The sequence below is a fragment of the Amphiura filiformis genome, chromosome 12 (assembly GCF_039555335.1).
Source record: "Amphiura filiformis chromosome 12, Afil_fr2py, whole genome shotgun sequence".
NCBI classification, from domain to species: domain Eukaryota; kingdom Metazoa; phylum Echinodermata; class Ophiuroidea; order Amphilepidida; family Amphiuridae; genus Amphiura; species Amphiura filiformis.
Genome location: NC_092639.1, coordinates 26,707,319 through 26,718,311, shown reverse-complemented (window position 1 = coordinate 26,718,311; position 10,993 = coordinate 26,707,319). Strand labels below are relative to the sequence as shown.

The 10,993-nt window shown below is 37.4% G+C and overlaps 1 protein-coding gene across 1 annotated transcript; it reads left to right on the top strand.

The window, feature by feature from the left end:
* The first annotated feature begins 598 nt into the window (after nucleotides 1–598).
* On the top strand, nucleotides 599–5,278 carry LOC140166730 (retinol dehydrogenase 11-like). The gene is made up of 6 exons (XM_072190228.1): nucleotides 599–674; nucleotides 1,739–1,820; nucleotides 2,192–2,337; nucleotides 2,719–2,942; nucleotides 3,609–3,765; nucleotides 5,235–5,278. Exons 1-6 carry the CDS (start codon nucleotides 599–601, stop codon nucleotides 5,276–5,278), a joined length of 729 nt encoding a protein of 242 aa, XP_072046329.1.
* The last annotated feature ends 5,715 nt before the right edge of the window (nucleotides 5,279–10,993 follow it).

Genomic DNA, 10,993 nt, shown 5'->3' with positions numbered 1-10,993 from the left:
CACTTGTGTATACTAGTAGTGTAACGTGTATTGAGTGACAAAATCCATCCAATTTTATCATTTTTATGTTCTAAATTGAAACTCAAAATTTCAGAAGTAAACAAAGAAGAAAAAAAGACAAGAAAATATGGGTACAAGGTAAAATAAGGAAGACCTATATCATGTATATGAAAACATAATAATCTCTAACTTGGACTTTTTATGTTGAAGCATATGGCCAGCACACAAAACTAAAATCATTGGGAGTCAATTTGGAAACAAATTACAATTATTATTTCGTTCATGCTAGGTATCTTGCGGAAACGTGTCACATAAATGCTTGTCAACGGGCAAACATGACCTCTATATTATCACCATTCTGTTCCCCGGTTCTGTTCAGTCGCTGAACCTTTGGACTGTCCTTAATTAAACTATGAGTGCATCGATCTATCAAAGACCAAACATGTCAAAATTCGACATGCATCTGATAAAAAGCAAAAGGTGTAATACACTAAATACCATCTTTCATGGCACTCGCTCACAGCGGATTGTTTTGATGTACTGAAATAATAGTTTAGAGTCCATTCTAAATATCTATTTTGTTGTTGACGTTTACACTATGGGTGCCAGGTTAACATACCCAGAGATAACTCTTGCGGAAGACAGGACATACATAGTCACCGGAGGAAATGGTGGTAGGTACTTGGTATATATTTGACATGTTTGAGAAGATGGAGTTAATCTATAATTATGGCTAAAATTTATAGTGTTTATTAGTGTTTAAGATAATACAAATCTGAAATCGCCATTTGTGATTTTCGTTAATCATATCTCGTTATCAAAATATTCAAGAGAAAAATAAATGGAAATGTCTGTGAGAGTGGAATACGTTTTTAAGACATACATCGTAGACCATGATCACATCAAATATCCATGTTTAGACAGGGAGTTTTCCGACATGTGTGTTTCCATGCTTTCCTTGTTTGGAAGTCGGTGTTCATAGAGGGTAATTGGGGGAAATCGTTTGTTGGCTGTTGATGACATGTAATCTCAATGCACAGAAATGTAATTCCTTCTTCAAAAAGGTGCTATACAGCACAGAGAGCAAGGCTTATTCAACAGAGATTTAGGCAACTCTTCCCTGGATTGTCCTTGGATATAATCAGGAGTCACTAGTGACCGCCACGATCACCGGACCTGATAACTTGTGATTCCCTTCTCTGGAGTACATGGAGGCCGAAGGTGTATGCATCGCCCACAGACCTGAAAACACAGAGACAGCACAAATCGTCTCAATTTCAAAAGAACTAAAAACAAATATAAAGAAAGAAAGAAAGTTAACTTTGATGTCGCAACATTCGTGTTTCTAGTGCAATAAAAACATCAACTTTGGACGACGAAAAAAACCCTGTTCTACGTGCGGACGGAACTTTCAAGTAGGGACAGTCGGTCGGGCTATTTTTTAATGACCCAAAAATCACCAAAAGCTGTACATATTTTGCAACTTGGGAAAATACAAAATGAATTTGATCACTCGCACCTGTAAGCATGGTAAGATTAGCGCCTTTGAAAAGAGCGGCGTCGTAGTCAATCCCGAGTCAATCTATCATTGCACACATACACAGGTGGTGAGTGCATCTTGCTTATAGTGTGGGACATTACATTCAAAAATAGTGTAAATCCATTGCTATGTCAATTAATCCTGTTATCGCTACTTCTAAGATGAATTTCTCATCTTTTGCGAACTTTTCGTTGTTAGGAATTGGATACGAAACAGCCAAGTACATTGCTGCGCACGGAGGGAGAGTTATCATAGCATGCAGATCAGAAGAAAGGGCAGAGTCAGTAAGTGATTCTATGTCGTACACCTTTCCGTGAAATAAACAAACTCATTTTGGGCTAAAATATATAATTAAGAAAACTATAGGAATCGCATATGACATCGCGCGTGTAAAGTTAAACGCGCGGAGTGTTACGTACGTACGTACGTACAAGGGCGTTTTATCGGCACGCTTGCGGCGCAACCGCGAACAAGCATTGACGTCACTACCGAACTAGATGCGAACCAATGTATAGGAATCAAAAGTTGAACATTGATGAAGTTGTTTTTATTTGGCCAAGACTTTGCATTCATTTACCAGGCCATAGAACGGATGCAGAAGGAATACCAGGATGAAAAACAAGAAAAGACTTTTAGTGCTACAGCTTTCAGTGGACCAGATACCCTTAACGTGGAGTTCATGAAACTTGACCTGGAGTCCCTTACTTCTACCATGGAATTTATAAATGCTTACAAGGCAAAAGGGTATCCGCTTCACGTCTTGATATGCAATGCTGGTATTGCCTTTATATCGTACAGTAAGTGCTGACTTATAATGATAACTAGGTATGCAGATGTGACGTAAAGAAAGTGTTACGGTTACCTGAGTCAAATGTATAACTAAATTATGCCGACATCCTTGACCGAGATTTGAACCCTGGACCTATATGGTACTATGGATCAGTAGCGCTCTCATCAACTAAAAAATAAAGGAAACTTATGGCATCACTTTCTCTAATTAAATCGCTAGAATCTATGAATATTATTTCTACTTTCTAAGTTGGCGAGAAATACTGTACTAGCAAGGATTGATCATTGCGTATATCCTCGTTTTTGTTCATAGTGTCATTCTGGTCTATGTACATGTACATGATGTAAGTCACCTAACATGTTCCTTTATAATGTCACATTTTCCATAGCTGAGACAGCAGATGGCTTTGAGAAGACGTTTCAAGTCAATTACCTCTCGCACCTGCTTCTTATCTTGCATCTAATACCACTTTTAAGAACCAGTGGCCCTAATAGTCGAATTGTGATGGTTTCGTCGTTAGCTCACGTGTTTGGTTCTTTCAATTTGGACAACATCCAAGGAGAACAATCGTATGACCGATTTACGTTCTACGGTCACTCAAAGTTATATCAGGTATGTGTACGTGTATCTTACATGGTGATAACAATATGGCATAAATCCTGCGTAATGATAAAGTGTCTGAAAATAATATGTCTGTAAAACCAGTCAAATCACGTAACCTTACAATACACTGTTTTGGAACAATTTTGAAGCTAACATGGTCTAATGTATCATTGAGCGGTACAAACGTGCGCATTTTGTGATGGTTAAAAAGGTCAAATCGAGGGTTGACAAACAGAAGGCCTTAACTCAAAAAGTGCCTTTTTGAGAAAAATGAGTAAAAATAATATTTTGCATTGAAATGTGACCAAGTATTATTGAGCTATAGATGCAATAGGAAGTTGATTGAGTTAAGGGTTTATGATTTTAAGAATCTGTGGGTATTACAGATTATTTTGGTACCAAAATCTCAAAATGGCCAAAAGTGAGCTAAGGCCTTCTGTTTGTCAACCCTCGAAATATGAACTTAAATTTGGTTACAAACTTATGCATTAGCATAACATTGGGCGGATGATTGCATGGATCGTCATTTCTCTTTTGGAATATAGGGAGGATTAACCCCCCACCTCCCCCGAATTTACGCCTGCGCGCTTGCATTATACTCAAAATGCATGAATAATGTTCCCATATCATTCATACAAATGTCATTGCAAGTTATCATACCTTTTTTTTCTTCAGATAATGAGCATGTATGCGCTCGACAGACGGTTGAAGAACACTGGAATCGGAATTTTTGCAGTGCATCCTGGAACGGTAGAAACGGGTTTAGCAACCAATAATTGGACCGAATCAAAAATACTAGTACCTATTACCCACAATTTTCTGAAGTTATTCCGTAAGTCAATCAATTTCCTTTACGACAGTTTCCAGATCGTTAAAAGATAGTAGGAAAGACGGAGAAAGAAAGAGTGAGAGGTCTTACGGTAACCATTGTAATTTCATCAGCCTAGATGTTTTGATGGCTCAGCAAAGAGCCGTTCAGACAACCAACTTAGACGTTCTAGTGAAAGGAGCCGTTCAGAAACACCCAATTATAACTCAACTCAATTAACCAATCAGAGTACGGAGTGCAGCTCAATTAACCAATCAGATCATATCTTCAGCGGCTAATTTGAGCAACAAATGACAACCAATCAGAAGATGCCATTTCCTAACAACTAATCTATTATATTTCCATCGCTGCTTTAAAGCCCTGCTTCAATCTTGAAGAAGTCAGACAACCTTGTTGCTTGTTCAATAGGCCATTGTTTAAATACATCGTGAATTGAGCGTGGAAATAGCCATATTGTGCCCAATATAACAGATTCGTGGAAAGAGCATTCGCTACTCCTTTGAAAGGGTTTCTTGGGGAAGAAACGGAGAGTTACTGGCAGAGAGACGGACAGAGAGCGATAACACAAACCAAACGCGTACACGAACACGTCACACAAATAATATCCTTCAATCACCCTACCAAGGATTATAGCTGAGTGTCAAGGATGGGAAGGAGGGTATTCACATCCTATAACTTTGATCCCTCCTTAACAGTGCCTCATTTCAATATAAACTGAGCTCAAAAAGAAACTTATAATTTTTCACAAGGTCATATCTTGAAATCCTGAACTGAACCAAAATTACACACAGATTTACTTTTTTACACATGTCAGTAACCAAGCAGTTATCCAACTGACACAACAGCAAAATGCACTGACATGGGACAGCTTCCTGGACCACATTCACAGCCCAGCCCTGTTTCATGAAAAAAAGTGTATGAAAAGCAGAAAGCAGCACCGTTTTATCATCTGTGCAAGGATCTTGTGTGCATTCTCACAGATTTTTTGTCCTGGGTGCCAAATGTTGGGCTGTGAAAGTGAAGGAAGTCCAGGAAGCTGTCCCATGACAGTACATTTTGCTGTTGTGTCAGTTGGACAACTGCTTGGTTACTGACATGTGTTTTGCGTAGAGTATTATGGTAATCCTGTGTGTAATTTTGGTTCATTTTGATTGACAGTATTTTAAGATATGACCTTGTGATTCACAAGTTGTAAAAAATTATAAGTTTCTTTTTGAGCTCAGTTTAGTACACTATTCAGAAAATTAAAGGATCAGACTTTTGCCCTTGACAATGTAAACCCTCAGTAAACTTCATTGACCTTGATAATTTTACACTACAGCGTAAATTCATGCTTGGTTATGAGCAACCAATATAAGCTGTAAACAGTTACAGTTACTCATTACAGGAATATTGCGCAAAAGACATTAAAAATGTTAGGTTGTGCAGGAACTATGCAATACAAATCACCACTTTTTCGCTTATCACTTCAGTTTATGTGTTTCAGAGTCCAGCTATCTGGGAAACGTTATTGTAACAGCTTATATTGTTTGGTGGGTAGCAAAGCATGAAGATGCGCTGTAGTATTCACTCATCAAGGTGAGTGAGGTTAACAGAGGGATAAAAGTTTCAAGGACAAAAATCTGATCCCTTCATTTCTTGAGTAGTGTATAATTACGAAGGAGCTAGAAATGGAGTGAGTAGGCTACCTTTAGGTAAGTCCTAAAGGTAGCCTACTCACTCCATTTCTAGCAAAGGGATTAACAAAGATACTGTTCGAACACTTAAGGAAATGAAGCATATACCAAAGCTCAGAAAAATACTTTTTGGAGCAAACAGACACAAATCATAGCGCTCTTGATCAATATGTAACAAACCTTTCACTGACTGTGAAAGTCCAGTGATCGGCACTTCCACTCGTGAGCCATTGGTTAACTAGCGCAATTTCCATTCAGTCAAAATATTTTGTTTTATATTATAGATATCTACAAAACTCCGTACCAGGGAGCGGCAACTACTTTGGTAGCTGCGTTAGATCCTAAATACGACGGGGAGAGTGGTTTGTACTTTGATAGTACACCAACTCAACCAAAGTCACTTGCCAGGTAAGATGTGTATGAAGTGTATATGAGTTGAATTCAATACCTGATTTAACAAATGACAATATGTACAAGAAAGGTTGGGAACTCCTGTCGATTTGAGGATGTATGAGCATATCAATAACGACCGATAATATTTGATGTGATCATTTATTAATTTTTCGAACAAAACATTTTTATTATATGTGATGCGATCAAGCAAAATCAGTCGGAACTCGGAAATATGAAATTTTCAGTTTATTTTAGGATAGGAAAAAGCATTTACAAAGCTGGATTTTGCAGAAAACTCCATTGAAATTGAACAACCAGTTCCAAAGATATGAGCAATGAAAGACTTTCCAAAACAAAAGGGAACAAAAGGAAATATTTCATTTGTTTGGCTATATCTCAAAATCAATATTTGCGAGTTCCGACTGATTTGGCTTGATCGCATCACATATGTGCAATTCTTGACCTGAATAATACCAAATACCTACACAAACATATTTTATATCAATTTTTAGCATAGATTTTTATTTCTAGATCAAATTATTCAGTGCCGCCGAGAGCCATTACGGGCCCGGGGCTAAAATGCCGGTAAAAGTGAACATCAGAGTTCCCTTTTTAACGGGCCCCCTGAGGTCTCTTTTCTTTGCTTTTATGTTCCCGTTAAGGTATGCTTTCTTTATTTATACGGGCCCCTAAAACCCCGGGCCCGGGGGTAATGCACCCCCTTAACCCCCCTTGTCGGCGGCACTGAAATTATTCATCTCTTTCTGTTCTTTTTTGGTAATTTTAATTCTAGAGACTGTATATTTGTGTGCAAATTGAGGGCGCTATTTACATATATTTTAAATCTTAATTAGCCAAATAATATGAGTTTTACATTACATTTCATGATAAAAAGCTTTGTGAAAATTCCCTTGTCATTTGTTAGTCTGTTTGCTGATATGTTAATACCATTTTACAAGTGTATATCCCTTGTAAATATGCAAACACGGTTTTAGATAAATAGCGCCATCATTGTTCAACTTTTCTTTAAAATGACAACCGTGATTATGGCATGTCTCCATTCTATTTTTAAAATCTTAACTTGGTTGTAGAATATATAGAGAAAGTGAGTATGAAACCATCTAACTCTCATTTATTCCACAAAATTCGTGATGACAATAATATGGATCCATCACATTTTGATTTCAGGAATGTCGAAAAACAAGAAGCGCTTTGGAAGTACAGCTTAGAGTGTCTGAAAGACTACATCACGGAGGAGGATTTACTTCAGAGCTTAGAAGAAGGTGAAGGCGAAAAGTCAGGAGAACTCCTTGAAGAAAATCAGGCCAGAGAAGATGGCGAGACCAAAGATGAAGCTTCACATGATAATTAGGCAGGAGACGATCCTCCAAATGAATTGAAAGATGGGAAAAAATAAGACTAGTAGATGATTCAAATGATATGCTGCAGCAGCAATTGTGGAAAATGCATGAACTGTAACGTTGTAGGGGGATTTTGGCTTGGGTTGACCATGATGCTTTAGATGATTGGTGCAAGGTCAACGATATGCTGCCAAAGCTGCCGAAGTCAGCCAAATGTCATGTTTTGCATGTAAATTTTTTGAAAAATCCTGTCCAACTCCCACAACTTTCCCTAGGTGGTGAGGTCCTTCAGACTGTCGATCACATGAAGTTTACTTGGTCTGGAAATTCAAAATAATCTGGGTTGGGACTTACAAGTTAAAAACATGATATTTCGTGCAAGTAGACGTTTATTCATGCTCTATGCTCTTTGGAAACATCAACAGTCTTGCCAACCGTAGGGAAGATCTGGTCGTGAAGTTTGGCCAGCAGGTCTTCAACTCTGAAAGACACCGCCATCTACTTCCAGAGCAGAGATCTATGAAGTACAATCTCCGTCACAGCAGAATTTTTCCTGAACCCTTCTGTAAAACAAACAGGTTTCAGAATTCCACCATTCTGTTCATCATCAGTAAACTCAATTTGGGAAAGTAGTGTAATCCTATGCTTCTGCTGGTATTTTACTCCTCTGCCTGTATTTTTCGTTTTGTTTTTTTAAGTAAATTGTTGAGTGTATTATACAATATGTATTTTTGATGTGTAAATTGTATTTTGTAAAGCCGGCGCTATTCAGCCTATGCTGCCTGCCGGCTATTTGTATACCGTGAATAAATAAATAAATAAAAAAATAAATATAAAGAATTTGGATTTGTTTGATACTACATAGCTTTACAGAGCTGTTTCGTAAGGGCCAATGGGCCCTCACTCATCAGAAACTTAATGCAGAATGAGGCATAAACTAAAATATACACAACACCAAGCTTCAAGAATAATCATGCATAAAAGGATTACATAATGTTACATAATGTTACATAAAATCAATAGACAACATGTCAAGTGCACAAACCATAGAAGTCAATATGCCATAATTTCAAGTGCGCAATACCGATTGTCTGAATAGACATCATAAAAAATTTGATCACAAAGGAATATAAGTGAGGGATCCACTTCAATATGTCAAGTGGACAGGATCATATAAAAGTCAATGCAAATTGCTTGGTGATTCTGACATTATGGCTAAAAGGAACACAATACACTTGATTACTCAAAATGATATAAATTGTGGAACCAGGTAGACATCATAATGATAATAAGATAATGAACATTATGACACTTGATCATACACAGAAATGATATTGACTATAAAGGCTTATACACAAATTGCAAACAATCATCAATCAAATGATTAGTGTCTTTCAGAGTATATTGGTTTCAGAGTCAGGCAATTAATTATAATTACAGAGCAAATGTTTTTTTCGATGTCGGCAGGTGCTAACGAGGTCATTCCTTTTGTTTAAAGTAGATAGTTCAGGTTTGTAGATTATGAAGTACTTTTCTTCAATACACAAATTGCAACGTTTACTGGAAGTCGAGTAAGATTTTGCTCTGCTCGTGATCTTCCACTTGATTGCGAACGGGATGTTGGAATCTTTCAGTGACCATACATACTCACTGAGAGTTGTTGCATTCCTTTTATTTGAGTTCTTAAAAGAAGATGCATGACCTGAATACCGCGACTTGAAAGTGTTCTGTGTAAGCCCAATGTATGTTTCTTCTTTCTTGGTGTCCTGTCTTGTCACAATGGCTTGATACACAACTCCGCTGATGAGACACTTCTTGTCGAGCGGGCATTCACGATTGGCTCTGCAATTACAGGCATCCACTGGTTCATCCGTTGTGGGTTCATTATTATTCAGCACAGATTTATTGTGAATGATATTATTTGGTTGATATTGGGCATACAAGAAGGCAAATCGACATTATCGACACCTAGGCAAATCGACATTATCAAGAAAAATATATGTCGCATCTTTGCCCAAAACCATCTGAAAATAACAATAGAAGTCAACAAAAAATATGTTGATTTTCTAGACATCTCGATGAATCTGACAACCGGAACATATGGCCCATACATGAAACCAAATAATACACCTTTGTACGTGCACAATGAAAGCAACCACCCTCCGCCAAGTATAAAGAACATACCAGAAAGCGTAAACAAAAGACTATCATGCATCTCAGCTAAAGAAAATATATTCAATAATGCTTCGCCAGAATATCAGAATGCCCTCAACGCTAGTGGATACAACTACAAGCTGAAATATGACGCTCATTCCAATTATAAGGATAATAACAATGGCAACAAGAGAAAAATAAAACGGAATGTTACTTGATATAATCCACCTTATAGTGAAAATGTGCCAACCAACATCGGCAAAAAGTTCTTTAATCTTCTGGACAAATGTTTCCCTCATGATCATCAACTGCACAAATTACTCAATAGGAAACTTAGCTATTCTTGATCTTGATCCTTGATCTTCAGCTAACACACTAAGAGATTATAATACCCTCATTCACGTCCTTGATCTTCAGCTAACACACTAAAAGATTATAATACCCTCATTCACGTCCTTGATCTTCAGCTAACACACTAAAAGATTATAATACCCTCATTCACGTCCTTGATCTTCAGCAACCACACTAAAAGATTATAATACCTTCATTCACGTCCTTGATCTTCAGCTAACACACTAAAAGATTATAATACCCTCATTCACGTCCTTGATCTTCAGCTAACACACTAAGAGATTATAATACCCTCATTCACGTCCTTGATCTTCAGCAACCACACTAAAAGATTATAATACCCTCATTCACGTCCTTGATCTTCAGCTAACACACTAAAAGATCATAATACCCTCATTCACGTCCTTGATCTTCAGCTAACACACTAAAAGATTATAATACCTTCATTCACGTCCTTGATCTTCAGCTAACACACTAAGAGATTATAATACCCTCATTCACGTCCTTGATCTTCAGCTAACACACTAAAAGATTATAATACCCTCATTCACGTCCTTGATCTTCAGCAACCACACTACAGAGATTATATTACATTATTTACATCCTTGATCTTCAGCTAACACACTAAAAGATTATACTACACTTATTCACTTCCTTGATCTTCAGCTACCACACTAAGAGATTATAATGCCCTCATTCACGTCCTTGATCTTCAGCTAACACACTAAAAGATCATAATACCCTCATTCACGTCCTTGATCTTCAGCTAACACACTCAAAGATTATAATACCCTCATTCACGTCCTTGATCTTCAGCTAACACACTAAGAGATTATAATACCCTCATTCACGTCCTTGATCTTCAGCTAACACACTAAAAGATTATAATACCCTCATTCACGTCCTTGATCTTCAGCAACCACACTAAAAGATTATAATACCCTCATTCACGTCCTTGATCTTCAGCTAACACACTAAAAGATTATAATACCCTCATTCACGTCCTTGATCTTCAGCAACCACACTAAACGATTATAATACCCTCATTCACGTCCTTGATCTTCAGCTAACACACTAAAAGATTATTAAACCCTCATTCACGTCCTTGATCTTCAGCTAACACACTAAAAGATTATAATACCCTCATTCACGTCCCTGATCTTCAGCTAACACACTAAGAGATTATAATACCCTCATTCACGTCCTTGATCGTCAGCTAACACACTAAGAGATTATAATACCCTCATTCACGTCCTTGATCTTCAGCAACCACACTAAAAGATTATAATACACTCT

Coding starts and splice junctions, on each gene's coding strand:
- LOC140166730 (XM_072190228.1), top strand. CDS start 599: ATGGGTGCCAGGTTAACATACCCAGAGATAACTCTTGCGGAAGACAGG. Junction 2,338..2,718: donor TATTGCCTTTATATCGTACA/GTAAGTGCTGAC, acceptor CATTTTCCATAG/CTGAGACAGCAGATGGCTTT. Junction 2,943..3,608: donor GTCACTCAAAGTTATATCAG/GTATGTGTACGT, acceptor TTTTTTCTTCAG/ATAATGAGCATGTATGCGCT.